This window comes from Protopterus annectens, chromosome 9.part0 (assembly GCF_019279795.1).
Source record: "Protopterus annectens isolate FY-2018-M chromosome 9.part0, PAN1.0, whole genome shotgun sequence".
NCBI lineage: Eukaryota > Metazoa > Chordata > Ceratodontiformes > Protopteridae > Protopterus > Protopterus annectens.
The window spans coordinates 814,493,571-814,509,626 of NC_056743.1; the positions used below are offsets into that span (position 1 = coordinate 814,493,571).

The 16,056-nt window shown below is 35.3% G+C and overlaps 1 protein-coding gene across 3 annotated transcripts in view; it reads right to left on the minus strand.

Moving 5' to 3' along the window:
* The window catches only part of DIP2B (disco interacting protein 2 homolog B), a 2,678,679-nt gene that overhangs the window by 404,218 nt on the left and 2,258,405 nt on the right, over positions 1-16,056 (minus strand). For all 3 annotated transcript variants that reach the window (XM_044083475.1, XM_044083472.1, XM_044083474.1), the window contains exon 31: positions 14,241-14,409. In XM_044083475.1, the coding sequence (XP_043939410.1) occupies positions 14,241-14,409 (169 nt within the window). The remainder of the gene's footprint in view (positions 1-14,240; positions 14,410-16,056) is intronic.

Sequence of the window (16,056 nt, forward strand, 5' to 3'; positions counted from 1 at the left end):
GCTCTAAGTTTCTTCATCCTGTAATACTTGCTCAACCATGTCACTCCATTATGTTTCCTCTCCTCCCCTTGTTTCCACATAGTTAATCAAAACACCAATACTGGCATTTTCAATCTTCCAACTTCTAACTCTTTAACACTTATTTAATTTTCTTCTCCTTCCTTCAGTAATTTTTTTTCCTGCTCCTCTCTCTGCTCTATTCTTCTCCATCTTGTAATTCCCAGAATGATAGCTGCAGTCCTCTGATGGCACCTCTCCTAAGAGTAAGAGAAGATCAATAGTGCCTTGGCCAAATTTTCCCTAGGCAGTATGAATACCACCTTGGGTCTCTCCTGAAAAGAGGTCACTGGCCTAGTGGGATTAACTTGGTCAGAGTAAAAAAAAAATGTCTTTCCCCTCTCAGATTTCTTTGAATATGCCTCTTTATTTCTTATTTTTGCCATCGCAAAAATGAATGTGTACTAACACTTTCAGCCTTACAGCTTTCATAAACAAAACAGTATTCAATAGTGTGTGTTGTTCTGAGTAGGGTAACACCTTTTCAGTCACCAAAAACTCAGACATTTCTCTGTGAAATGTGAGATTCTAAAGCACAGTCTAAACCAGTAACCTGGGCAAAATATTATTTTCTCTTCATTAATAAAATTAAGACCTAGTTGCAAAATATTTTGTTGTTTCTACTGTTTCAGATAGAGGGTGTTTCAGATTCAACATAAATTAGTCATAATAATTTACAGGAAGCCACCAAGTTATAAAGATATTAGGAAAAATGACATTTCTTCACTTTTTTCTTTTACGGAACTGCCCAAATCAGGTCGCAAAGGTAGTTATCCTAATCCAAAGATAAAAAAAAAAAGCCCTGAATACACGTTTTAAGAGTTACTGGTCTACCCCCACAAGCATACCTGTTAAAAGACTTGGAAAGAGAACATTTAAGTACAAAAAGTTAACAAACACAAACTAGTGATTTATTTCACAAAAGAAAAATAAAGTGTCATATTTACACTAATCAACTACAGGCGAGTCAAATTAACACAACACAGAAGTAATCAAATTTTTTAAATGGCAAAAATAAATGAAAAAATGAATGCATACATGAATAAATAAAAACAAAGTGCTATAACAACAGTTTATAGAGTGGCATGTGACAGATAAAAAAAAACAGTGACACATCAATGCATGACAGGGAATATCAGGAAGCTTGTTAAGCAACCAGACATAGAAAGACTGTTAGAAAGAACCCAAAGTGTTACAATATTGCAGGAATCCTTCTGGATGATTTTACAGGTTAGACAACTCATATTATACTTAGAATGGTTTGATTCTAGAGTTCGGTAGTTTATTTCTGGTGAATGATCCTCACACAAACAAAATATGTTTTCTTTTTTTAGACAAAATACAAGTGTGCTAAAGTTCTTGTTTAACAAGTAATATTTGAGGCTACATCACAATTCAAGCTAATAAGAAAAGAAAGGTATGGTTTCCCATCTCCTACACACCTATCTCCAAAAGACTTGCAACGATGTATTGTAATAACTGCCACAAAAAGAAAAGTTTGGATAAGAAAAGTTGGCACAACCTCAGACCTTCACTTTGTTTACAGGATACATGGCAACGTGTTTAAATGAAGTTCTAAACCAGAGGTGAGAAAAACCACTCAGCATTGTACTGGTGTTGCCTATTTCAAGCTACAATGCTGATCTTCCTAGTGGTTTTCTCACCTCTGGTTTAGAACTTCATTTAAACACGTTTTAAAAATATGACAACATTACCTTTATCTGAAAGCAAACACTAGCAATCCAGCGCTGGAGACAGCCACACTATGAAGCACTGCACTTCTGCTCTACCATAAAAGCATTGTGAACTATGGCCCAAAAAGTAATGCAAGCTACAATGCCAGTTATATGTTTTGTTTACCAGGTTTAGTCAAACTCCCTTTTCAGTAGAGGACCTGAGAGAAAAGCTCCAATATATTGCAAACATTTTTGAACAGACATTCAGTGATATACATGAACAGTAATATACATTAAAAATTACACATTTGCTAATTAATTTACATTCATATGAAATAAAGCCAATTACTGTACTATAAAATATACTTATACACTAGTAAAGCTTGAACACTGAGCATTTGAAAAAGTGTATTAATGGGTTCATCAGATAGATTATAAATTATATGTGCTTAGCAATTCAAGGAAATGGAGGTGATGGAGGGAACTAGGTAGTACAGAAAATGTTAATATTAAAGTTAAGATGTGGGATATAAACCAGGTTAATAATTATATATATGGCTATCATAAGATTTACATTACAAGGCTAGAGGTGAGGGGTGAGCACTATCACGAAACTACATATATAACTGGGGGATGTGAGTAAAACTATTCAGGTATGGTGCACACTAGTTGTAGGGCATAGATTTTGAATAAACAGAAATGGGTTGATATATACTTTAATCCTATGCTGACCTGGATGGTTCCACTATGGCAGTGGCCTCTTTTCAGGGGAGACCAGAGGTGGTATTTATACTACAAATGGAAATTTGGCCAGGGTTTTGGGGAACTTCCCTACTCATCATCACTATTGCGTGTGGGACCCATTTTGTACAAACAGTTTCTGTTTCCATTCCAGGCGTAGAGGCAACCTGAAGAAACAGCAAGGCAGATGAAGAGAGAAGGAGATAATGGAGTGGTGACAGAAATGGAGGAGAAAGCCAATATCAAGACTGGAGAACGTATGCAGGATTCTGAGGAGATGTTTCAAAGAAAACTGTTTGACAGAGAAGAGTCAGCAAATGAAGGATGTATAACTACAACTCTCTGGTGCAGTAGTCCTCAACCACCGGGCCATAGATCATTTGGTACTGGGCCCCACAGAAACTTTTAGGCAGGGAATGAAACAAAAAAGTGAATGTGTGTATGTATGTGTATGAGTGCATGAAAGCAGAATGTATGTGTGTGAAAGCAGCAGAGACTGTGTATGTGTGTATGACAGAGTGAAAAGTGAGATCGATCGAGACATTAGCGAGTGTAAAATAAAAATAAATAAAACAGGAAAGTGTGTGTGTGTGTGTGTGTGTGTGTGCATGCATATATATATATATATATATATATATATATATATATATATATATATATATTTCTGTTTGTGTGTGAGTGAATGCAGTATGAAAGCAGAACAGAGTGTGTGTGTGTGTGTGTGTCTGTATATGTGACAGAGAGAGACAGAGAGGAGTGACAGCGATCCCTGGCAGCAGCACCAGCATAAAGAGGTTTGCGTATCTCTCAACCATACCTCTAAAACTCTCGCACAATAAATCTGGACACAGTCCATATTTCTCAACCTCTGTGCATATAAAATCTGGACAAAGCCAAAATGAATATGGGCCAAAATCCCAAAAATCAGGACACATTTTAAATATTGCTCTTTTAAACTTAGAAAGTTGATATAATGCAAGGTCTTGTGTTATCACGCATTTTCTGAAGGATATGAAGTCTGAAACTCAAATGCTTGTCATTACATAATGATTTCAGTGCTCATTTATTCGCCACAAAAATCCAGAAACCTACAAATTTTATGAGGAACAAACCAAAAACATAAGGCAAAAATGTGCACATTCTGCGAAAATCTGAACAGTTGAGAGGTATGAAAGAGCCACAAATTACAGGGACAGATTTTAAATATTGCTCTTATAAACTTAGAAAGTTGCTAGAATCAGAAAAAGGTTTACATTAGGTTTGCTGCCTCTCGACCATACCGGTCAACCTCTCGCACAATAAATCTGGACAGAGCCACAAATAATAGGGCTAGATTCAGAATAAAGTTTCCATTAGGTTTGGGCACCTGTAGGCCATACCCTCTCAACCTCATGCACAATAAATCTGAACAGAGATACAAATAATAGGGACAGATTTTAAGCACTGCTCTTATCAATTTAGAAAGTTGCTAGATAAAGCATTGAAAACCCTGCTTCCATTTCCAACATCCTATCTTTGTGAAGCAGGGTTTTCTGCAATGACAACAACCAAAATTAAATTACGAGTAGAGTGGAGTGGACATAAGGAACACACTTTGGGTGTCATAGTCTCCCATCACCCCTAGATGGCAATGTCTCATTGCAGGAAACAAAAGCTCAGGGCACCCACTGATTATGCATTATGGTGAGTTGTATTTATTATGCACTTTATTAAGATTTATTTTTATATGCGCATGATGGCCGGTTCGTGGAAAATTGTCTTGCATAAAACTGGTCCTTGGTGCAAAAAAGGTTGGAGACTGCTGCTCTCGTGGGAGGGTTGCAGGACAATTTACTTGTAGAAATGGTGATGCAGAATAAGCCACAAAATAAATGAAGGAGACATTTCCTGGGGGACTTTATGAAGAAAATACAAAAGAAGGATGCAGAGGCAATCCTGAACAACAGTGGTGAGAAAGAAAAGAAAACATATGCACAGAAAGTAAAAGAAGGAAAAAGGGAAGTAGCAGAAAATAAAAAGACAGAATAAAATGAAAAACAGAAGTATGTGGTAAGGATTCAAAGTTAAAAAGACAAAGAAATGGACAGGTATGAAGTGTGGGATACTTTAATTGTTCCTTTGCGTGCAAAAGCATAAGATAAGAACATTTATTCTTGTTAACAAATAGGCATTTTATGACTTTACATTTGAGACTTTTTTTTCTCCAAAGGAAAATTTTCTTGGAGAAAACGAAAAAAAGAAAGACTAACTCGTGGAATCTTTGTGTGTGCATTTAACAAGGAAACAAAAAAGAAAATTCAGGTACAATTTCAAGCAGAGGTAGAAAGAGTCTTTAAAAGGACAACTGAAAACTTTATGTAAAGAAGTACTGGGCACCGCAAACATTTATGTTAAAAGGGGTTTATACACAGAGCATGATGAATGTAGAGGGGAACAGGAGTGCCGTAAAATACTAGGGACAACCCAAAACATTTTTTTGTGGAAATAGACATATGGTAAGTAACTCTGATGAAAGAAAATGTTATATCTCTGGGGAAATGGGACATGATGCAAAAATATATATATATATGAACTGAAATGTTATAAATATAACAAAATTGGGACATTTGTGGATGGATTGTAAAAATGAAAGAGTAAGCAAAAAGAAAATGAGAGAGAAAAAATTTAGTAGTAGTACAAAAAAGAAGAAAATTAGGTGAGAAAAATAATAAAGATGACATAGAAAAAGGTTCTGAAATAAGTGATGAATAAGACAAATTGGGAGATAGTAAAAAAAATATTTCTACTGGTAAAAGACAGAAAAGGAGAATTTAAAGGGACAAGTACAAACGAAAAAAGAAAGGAAATGGATAAAAAAGAATGTATACAGTTAATGGTTGGTGGCTGGTATAATGGTTAAGGTATCTGACTCACAGACACAAGGTACAGTGTTTGATTCTCACCTTTGTGAAGGAAAATGTCTAGGTTTAAAATAGCCCATTAAGGCAGCTAGCCTAGTAATTAGCTATGAACTTATAAGACCATGAATCTAAGAAAAAGGAAAATGAAAGTTTTAGAGTGCTTTCTGTAAATGTGACTAGTATTAAGATTATAGCAAGAAGACGAAGAAGGATTTTGGAGTGGTGTAATACATGTGATGTAGATGTACTTATATTAGAAGACACAAGATTTTTACAAATGAAGAAAAATTAATAACAGAGAAACTATGGGGAGGAAAGATAATCTCAAATTTGGGAAACGAGAAATATTTTGGAATAGACATTCTGTAGAAATACAAGAAAATTACTGGGTATAACTTCAACAAAATGGGAAGATTAACCATTGTAGAGTTAAAATGGAAAGAACAAGTGTATAGAAGTATAATATTATATATTTATACAAACTGCAAAGAAAAGGAGAGCTTGTTTCACCAGATTTTAGACTAAGTAGTGATAAATATGAATATTAGAATAATAGCAGACCTACTGTGATTTAGGGGACGAGCATAAAAAGAAAGGAAATGACATAAGAAACATATTAGAAGCTATAAGATGTGGTAAGTTAAAACTTTGGGACCAAAATTCAAGGACTTACAAAGGGGTATATAGAACTAGAACAGATTATTTCATGTTATCAGAAAGTTTAGTTATAGGAGAAGGGGATGTAATTAAAACACGATTTTTTGATCATCTTCCAATATGGCTAAAGATAAAAGAAAACAAGAAATACATAAAAATAGGGTCTATATTATATCCTCGAACGCTTTTAAAAAGCGAACACTGATTGAGCGAACTTATTTTCGCGAAACTGCAAAATATCGAAGCAGCAAAAACTCAAATTTTTTCCTAGGGAAAGAATTTGGTTGTCCGTTTCTGTTGCTTCGGTATTTTCAGTGTTATGGTGGAAAGTTACCGGTCGGATTCAGGTAAGTCTGCGATTGTGTGGATGTGAGTGTTAGGGTGATTTAGGAGAGTTAGGGTTAGGGCTCGGGTTAGGTGTGTGTGTGCGATTGAGTGGACATGAGGGTTAGGGCGGATTTAAGTGAGTTAGGGTTAGGGAGCGGGTGAGGTGAGTGTGCGATAGTGACGGACCTTAGGATTAGGGTTTGGGTTAAGGTAAGTGGGGAGTTAGTGGTGTCTGCATAGTTTAGTGTAGGGTTAGGTATCAGATTTTAGGTGTATGTGTGTGGATTTCTGTTTGTTTGGTGTGCTTATGTTGTGTGTATGTGTTTTGGATCAGCAATTTTTTTCCCTGGGGAAAAAAAATCGCTGATCTGACAGTTCAAGATTGTACGCTTTCGCTTAAATTAGGTCGATCAATCAGCGTTCGCTTTTTTAAGCATTCAATGATATAATATAGACCCTAAAAATAGGCAAAGGAATAAAAGGATAAATGAGAAAGTATGGAATGAAGAAGGACAGAGATTAGTAATATGGTTATGGAAAAATATTACTATGAGACCATTTTATAAAAATCAGTCTGAGTGGTATATGATATTTAAGGGAAAGATAAAAAATGTTTTACAAAATGGCAACATAAAGTGAGAAAAGTAGAACAAAAATATAAAAGAACATATAAAGATGCACTGGAAGATTTACAACATTATGATAGAACGTCCACTGATAAAGAAAAAGATTACATGAAAAACATTAAGAAAAAATACAAGAATTGTTATACAAGCAAAGTTATCTTTTACAAGGAAAAGGAAAAGAAGTATTTGTTTTTAAACAAGAAACATCTTTATTAAATTGTCATAAATGATACAGGCAATCACACATATATAAATGAAAACAAACCATACTTACATAATTTTAGTTGCAAACATTATAAATTCCAAACCATATTGACATCATTTTAATTGCAAACATTATACATCATTTATAATCTATTCAGCCACTGTCAGTCAAACATTACATTGCATAGTCAAAGCCTTCTTTTAAACCTCATTCCTTCTTTACATGTATTGCTCCTGGATCCCCTTCATATGTTCAGAATTCCGCAACATTGAACCTCTGATCATCAAAGACCAGAGGATCGAAGTTCCAAAATATCGAACCTTGTGAATAGAGATCGTTGTACAGTGTAGAATGGGAACTTTACCATTCTCATTACTGTAGTGCGATGTTGGAGTTGGTATAGTTAAGTACCAGGGGATGTGCGGTGCAGGGGGTCTTGCCCCAATGCAAAAACTTGAAATCAGAGGTTTTCACATTTTAAATATTTTTCATAGGTTCGATATTTCAAAACTTCGATCTTCTGGTCTGCGATGATTCGAGTTTCGATGTTCTGGAATTTCGAACATATGAAGTAGACCCATAGTTCCCACAGTTCCCAGTTGTTTCTAAGTAATTTACTCCTACCTACCTTTTCTAAATATCTCAATTCTAGTTGTTTTATCTTTGCTACTATATTCACTACTTCTAGTACAACTGGTTTAGACTTTGATTTTCATTTTCTAGTAATTGCTTTTTTGGCAGTTACCATGATTAAACTCAGCAAGGCCTTACTCTATTTAGGCAATTCTAATTCTGTATCACAGCTCAAAAAAATAATTTCCTTAGTTACACCAGCTTGCTCACCCAGTATCTCTGACAGTTATATTAGCAAAATGTAAATACACTGAATATCTACTCATAGACCCATTTTCAGCAAAAGCGAAACTCTGTGAATGACCTTTACATCAAAATTTTTCCCACGGTAAGTAACCAGTGGGCCAACGTAACAATCGCATAAAAACAGAAAAATTTAAAACCCACCCTGGTGGGGGACTGCGCCCTGCACCTCCCCCAACTAAATATACCAACTCTGAGATCACACTACAGTGGGGAAAAGGGCAAATTCCTGAAGATGGCCCACTGGTTACTTACTGTGGGAAAAATTTCAATGCAACAACCATTCGCAGAGTTTCGCTTTCACTGAAAATGGGTCGATGAGGTATTCGAAGTATTTACATTACACTGATATAATATAGACTCCTCTGACAGAGTGGTCTGCCAACTCATTACACTCCCAGAAAATATGTTCCCAATTACCTCTTTCTTCCCTATCACACTTCAAACATTTGCTGTCTACCTGAGGAAAAAAATTCTTTGGAGTCTACTTGGGGTAGAAAATACCTATGTAAACATTTCCAAGAATTGAATAGTAGTATTGAGTTACTTAAGCAGATTAGTACAGTAAGATGGTAGCATGACAGAAATAAAAATGTAAAAGGAGAATTGGAAAGAACTCAGGAAAAGATTATGAACAGTGTACTACAATATGTACAAGAAATGTTTAAAGAAAAAAGAAGGCAGTGAAAAAACATGGAAAGTAAAAAAGTTAACATAAAAGGAAAACAAGCAGTAGGAAAAGGAGATTTATTTATATGAGCTAGATAAAGTATCAGGACAAGTAAATTTAGATTTGGCTGCAGGACTAGATGGAACAGGGTATGAAATGTATAAAAATCTAAGGGATTGGAAAAAATATTTTACATGAATGAATGGTTAAATGAAGATTTTATGTATAAAGATTTATGCAGTGGAATAACTAAATTCATATAGAGGAAGGAACATAGAAGACAATTAAAAAATGGAGACTGATAGTACTGAATAATAATGATTATAAGATCTTTAAGAAAATAATACAAAACAGATTTGAAACTAAAATGAAAAATATTATGGAATATAGTATATAGAGTATAAAGGGTAGGGGCTGTCAAGAATTATTAATTATAGTTACAGAAATTGTGGATATTATGGATAGAAAAGAAGAAGCAAAAATCATGATAGGAGACCCTAATAAGGCAATTGATACAATTGAACATAAAATCTTATGGGTAATGATGAAATAATATAAGTGAGAAAGTTAGGAAATTATGTATGTCAACATATAATAGTAAAGAAGTAAAAATGCTTGTAAATAGCTGGTTAAGCCAGGAGGTGCATATGAAGAGTGTTATAAGACAGGGATGCCCAATAAGGTATATACTCTTTGCATTAGTTATACATGTGACAGTAAGTTAAATTACAAAATGAAGGAAGCAGGGTATATAATATTTGAAGGCTTAAGAATTCCAGTTCTGTTAACATATGCAGATGGCATAATAACTGCAAAAAAAAAAAAAAGAATTTGGATAAAAGAAGCAATAATCTGCACATATGAGTGTCTAGATGTGATAGGGATGACTTTAAACAAAGAGAAAAGTAAAGTGGTGAAGTAGTAAATATAACAGGTATATAATTTTACAATAAATGAAATGTTTGTGTTAGGAATAACATTTGGGAATAAAGATGAAAGTAGAATTCAATGGGGAAAAACAACAGAAGAAATAAAACAAACCTGTCTTTTCTGGAGATCATATAAATTATTCGGAAAAAAGCCTTATTTGACAAACTCAGTACTGACAGGAAAAATAGCATACTTAGCAAGTGTATTTAAGTTGCCAATGGTATTTGAAAAAGAATTATTCCAGATATATATTTTTTTCATTTATATGGGGTTCTAGAGTTTTTTACGTAAATAAAGAGGAAGGGGGTTTAGGGTTAATTAAACCACTGATATATGCTGCTTCATTAAATTTGTACAAAGTGTTAAAGCTGATAAATGAAAAAGGCGAGAGATTAGTAGTAAAAATGTACAAATATAAGTATGATAAATTTTGGGGTACAGCAAAAAAAAAAAAAAAAAAAAAAAAAGAGTAAAAGAGTAAAATAGTGGATAAATGAAGAAATACAATAGTACCAAAAATATTTTTTGTGGAAAATAAAAACTGATGACATAGAAAAAGAAAGAAAAGTATGGTATAAGAATGTAATAACACATTGCTATGTTAAAACCACAGGAAAATCTAACAGATGAAAAAAATTAAAGGTACACAAATAAGAAGGAAATGGTGTTATCAGAAAGTAGAAAGTCAAGATTCTTTTGTAGTGACTGATAACAGATAAATTACCAGTAAAGGAAAAGGAAATATGCCATATAAAAAGAAAAGTGATAGAATATGTTTCCACTGTCAAGGAATAAACTACAGAGCACATTTCTTAAATGTAAAAGAGTAAAAATGTTATGGGGAAAACTATGTAAAGAATATTTTTTCGAAGATATAAAAGTGGATAAAATAAACATGGATATGATTACATATGGGTATTATGTGAACAGAAGTAAACAATATGTTAAAAACAGGTAAAACGTTATTTCATGTCATATGGGTTATATATTGAATGAAATTTTATTTAATGGTAAATGGATTTTATCAGCAATATTAAGAAAGATCAGATGACAGTTATGGAAAAAGGAGTGGGAGTCTAATAGTGATGAATATTTAGTACGATGTTACAATAAATTATGAATATGTGTAAATATTTGCATGGCCATGTATTTGTACACTTGTACATATTTGCAAATATGCAAATATGTTGAAAATAGTTATTTTTTGTAAATGAATAAAGGGCCCCTACTCTTTTTGATAGATTCCATGGTCTCTTTTACATCCATATGAACTTCCACCAAATCAAGGAGATTGGGGCTCAGTTTAATGATTTGTCTGAAAGACAAGGATGGCAAGCTGAAGATAACAGTGGCATTTATCCTGGAGATAAACAGCAGCAAATCCATTGATTTGGTAGGTGAGGTTTTAGTAGCGTTTTAAATGAACTTGTGTTTTGAGTACATTTCAGTGGCAGTGGAATGTGGTTCCATAGTTTAGCTATACTATTTGAATATAGAGCCGTCACCTGCAGTATTAGATGGTTTAGGTATAGGAATTAGTGATTTCCTTTTGCTCTACAGTGTAAAATTCTATTGAGGGATCAGTATTGTATTATGTTAACGGCTGGGCAATTTTCTGGCTTACATAGATGTCTGTGCATTGTAATTAGCTGAGAAAGAGATAGGTGATGTGGGAGTTCTAACCAGTTTAATTCTTTGATGGCTAGAGAGTGGTGTGTACTGTTGTCATAGTTTACTCCAATTTTGTTTTATCTAATACTGTTCAAGTTTGGACAGCTGCAAAACTTGAAAGTCAATGAAAAGCGGTGCAGCATAGAGGAGAGATGCAGTAAGAAAGTAAAAGCTATACATCTTCTGGCTAAGTCAGTGAAGTAGGTTTTTATTCTGTATAATTTGGCTAGTTCTGGAGGAGTTTTTTTTTACTGTGTGAGATACATGGTGGTCACACTTCAACTGGTCATTTATGATGACAACCAGTTATTTTGTGGGTTTACTTGTTCTATCATAGTTTTGTTGGCAGAGGTGAAAGTGAAAACTGTTGTTTTGCAAAATATGTGTTTTGGTATAAAGAGTAGTATTCTAGAATTTTTTTAGAGTTTAGTAGTAGTTGTGAATGATTTAGCCACGCTTCAACAGATACGAATGACTGTTGTGTAAGGTCTTGGAGTTTTAAAGAGAGGCTTGGCAGAGCTGATCAGGGTCTAGTTATCAGAGTACTGAACTAGGGTAGCATTTTCTGTAGCAGTGTAGAGGTCACTGATGAATATGTTGAAAAGTACAGGGCCTAGTATATATCTTTGTGGGACAAAAATAGTTACAGGCAAGAAGGTGGAGAAATCATGTTTCCATTTCACTGCTCGTGCTCTGTTTGAGAGGTAACTATGGAACCATTACAGTGAAGATTTGAGGAGTCCTAAGGATGAGAGTTTATGTAAGAGCTTCTGGTGGGAGACAGTATCAGAAGCTTTTGGTAAGTCTAGGAAGATGGTGGAGAGCAGACCTCAAGCATTTCTACGGGTGTTGGTAGTATTAAAATTCAGCAAAAGAGTAGTTGTACAGTGATGAGAATGGAAGTCACGATGGGTTGAAGACAGAAGCTGGTTATGTATTAGTTTGGCATGAATATATTTTTCTAATATTTTTGATGGGGGTGATAAAATGGCAATTGGCCTACAGTTTGAAAGATCTGTATTGATTCCACCCTTGTGCAGTGGAATAACAACTGATTCTTTTTTCCATAGCGAGAGGACTTTATTTTCGGACACAGACTGATTTATCAGAATTGAAACTGGTTATTCAATTTTAAGATATTCACCAAGTAGATTGTCAAGGGCAGTTGTAGTAGGCTTTAATTTTGAGGCATCTTTTGATGTTATCTGTGGGAACTGGCTGGAAGGAGAGATGTTGAAGGAGGTTATTTGATTGAGCAAGGACATCAAAAGCTTGATTAGTCACCTTTTCAATGACTATACTGTCCATATAAGTGGATATTGAATTGACTGTCTGTGGTATCATTTTGTTTTTGTGTGTTTGGTGTTGGCTGTGCAACTTGTGCTGGATTTAACAATTCACTGATCGAGATCCAGAACAGTTCTGAATTATTAGTGTGCTTGTTTTGATTGGGTGAGTAACAAGCTTTCTTGTCTTTGGTGATAAGCTGCTCTAATCGGTTTCACAGTTATCTATATGTTAATAAAGTGGGAGTAGTTTTAATTTTTTTCCAGAACTTCCATGCTTTGTCTTGCTTTCATGAGTTGTTCAGTTGCTAAGGATAGCCAAAGGCAAGGTTGGCTTAGACTCTTTTTATTCTGAGGGGAGTTAGTCATCTTTGAAATTTTACAGGAAAGTTTACTCAGTGGGTTTTACATACTTTTACTTATCCTAATTGTGATGATGACTCATACTGAAAGCAATAATGTAGAAAAGGCTTCCACTACAAAGGTAATACAGGCAGTTCCTGGGTTACAGACATTTGACATAGGGACAACCCATAGATAAGAATGGGTTGCCTCAATGTCGGAAATAGCGTGAAAATAAATAGAAATCCTTAAAGCTGCCCAAATCTTACCTTGAAAATGAATAATTATGTTGTGCTTCCTTTTCCAGTTTTCCTCATTTGTGACTTCCACCTTCATGAAGAACAAGAGATTTGATTGGTTAAGAGACCAGTGAGTTGCTGATCTGACTGGGCAAGACTGCTGTCTTGTACAGTACAGTACAGAAGCAGTTACTGTACTGTACAGCAGAATGGGCAAATGACATTGCGGCTCACTAGGGTCTAGGTGACAGCAGGAGGACTGCAAGTTCAGGAAAGAGTGGAAAACATTCATGGGTGATGCCTGTAGTATAGAAATGTGAAGTGAAGCTCAAAAAGAGGTAAGTTTAACACATTTTTATGTATGGAACATTATACTATACTGCAGTGTATGAACATAGTTACTGTACTATTACTCTGTACTTACAGTATTATCACCATTATTATGGTATACAGTATTATGTTTAAGATTTTTTTTTTATTTGGAAGTGTTTCTAAAGTGTTTTGTAAGCAAAGACAAGTAAAATAAATACTAGACTGAGGCAAACATTTGACTAAGTGATATTTAATAAGAACCATATGCACTTGTTTTGACTTGCATACAAATTTGACTTAAGGACTAAAAAACAGATCTCGTCCTTAACCCGTGGACTGCCTGTACAGAAAAGGTAAATGTAGTGTCTTGCAGGACACAGGTGATGAAGGTTGTGGTTTCACGTCTCCAAGGGGCTGGATATAGTCTGGCAGTTAACGCAAAAGAATAAAGTTCTGACTTGTTAATGAGGTGCTTCCTGTGCCAAGGGTACAAGGTTGAATCTTTACACCTTCATTGAGAATTATGGCTAGGCTCCTTAACAGTCTCCTGGACTGTATGACTAGTAGCTAAATCTAAACCCTAGAAGCCCTGCCATAAAAAAAAAAAAAAAAAAAAAAAAAAAAAATATATATATATAACAAACACACACACACATATATATATAAACACACACACATAACTAGCTGCAGCTCACACACCAAATGGTCCTAAGTGCACATCTTACCTTCAAAACCTCAGTCTGACTACCAAGCCCTTTGGTGCAAACTTCCATTACAGAATAGGAGCAGAAAGTGTCTCGGATCTTAAACTGACTGACTGTTGAAAGCCACAGTGAGATATTTGTGTCCAGTTCCAGGGGTGGAATAAGCACCGACTGATGACCTGAATACACACTGTATAACAGGAGACAGGAAAAGAAGCAGAAGAAAACAATAAACTGATTAAATACAACCTTCTGCATTTCAACAACACACTGCAGCATTAATGTAAAACAATACATTTGGTTTTGCTAAATACTTCTCTCTCTCTCTCTAAAACATACAACAAAAATGTCAACTAGTAGTTTAAAGCATTTATTTTTAACTTCAGGTTGCAAATGAAATTCCATGAAAACACTAGATTTTTTTGAACACTTTTCCTCCCTTGCTGCCTGCCAACCATCACTCCCTGCTGGCAAACTGGCCTATTCATTACTATTCGCTGAGGTGAAACCCACCAAAAGACAAAAGAATCATCAATTTAAGCAGCTATCAATGTTTTTTTCCTTCTATGACTAATTCCACAGGCCATGCCTAGGGTTTGGAATACAAAGAGCATCAGCAAGTGTATGTTACTACCTTCTGTGAATGACATAATCCCTCAAGACAGCCCTGTATCCCACATGAAGCTGTGCTACCATGGGGTCACTGGTCTCCCCTATGGGTTCAACTATAGGAATTTGCTCCTTGGACATGCACTCCTCCCTCACAGAGGCGAGAGCCAGCAAATCTATGTCACTCCTCTCCTCCCCTCCCCTGCAACAGTGCCAGTAATTTGTCATGGTGCTAGTTAAATGGATATAATTTAAGCTTTGTCAGTGCCTTATCCCTCTATGCCAACAGATGTGGCACTGCCCCCATGTCCAGATTTTGATGAAGCTATAATCTCTATTTATCCAGGTTAGAAAATTACCCTAACAAATACCAACAAGATTACTTTCTAAGAAGAGGTGCCTTTTATCATTTTTTTAACATGCTCTCCCTACTTAAAAGACGGCTGTGTAAGACAGGCCTGCTAGCACACGGGCAAGTCAGACTTTTGAAGATGGTGATGAAGGTTCAGGAAATGACAGGGGTCATCAGATGGATAAGATTGGAATTTATTTATCTGAGGTTAATGGTCTAAATCCAAAGGACCTCTTTTAGCCAGGCCAGGGCCAATAGCAGCACATCAATGCAAAAAGTGCAACAGAAATAGTAAATTAACATCAGTGTAAAAAAAAAATACAGCAAACCAAATTACTGCATGCAAGTTCAAAACTATTCATTTATGTATCTTCTTAACCTCTTGTTGAAGTAAGGGTTGTGGAGATCACAAGATTAGCAGAATTTCCACAGCACTAGTCTCCAACACATCCTGTGCTAACTTCAGAAGCTTTCAGGGAAGATGAGAGGTAAAACTTCTTTAACATGCATCTGCCATGGGGTCTGCTCCCAGTGGACCATGTAAAGTGCACCTCCCATGAGAAGCTCCCAGTGAAATGCTCATAAGAAGCCCATACAAGAATTGACACCTCTCAACATGAACAAGCAGAGTCTACATACCAAGATCCTCCCAGACTAAAGAGCTCCTCAACTCTACCACGATCACTAAGTTCAGCTGCCCTGTGAAGATGCATTATTTCTGCAGCCTATAGCAGCTGTTTCAACCTTTAATCACCACCACTGCTCATGACCTTAGGAGAAGATGGGGACCATAGACTGACGGGCAAAACTAGCAAGAATTACAGCTTTGTCCTGAGAGACATTTATTTATTTATTTTTATTTAACATTTGTTGACC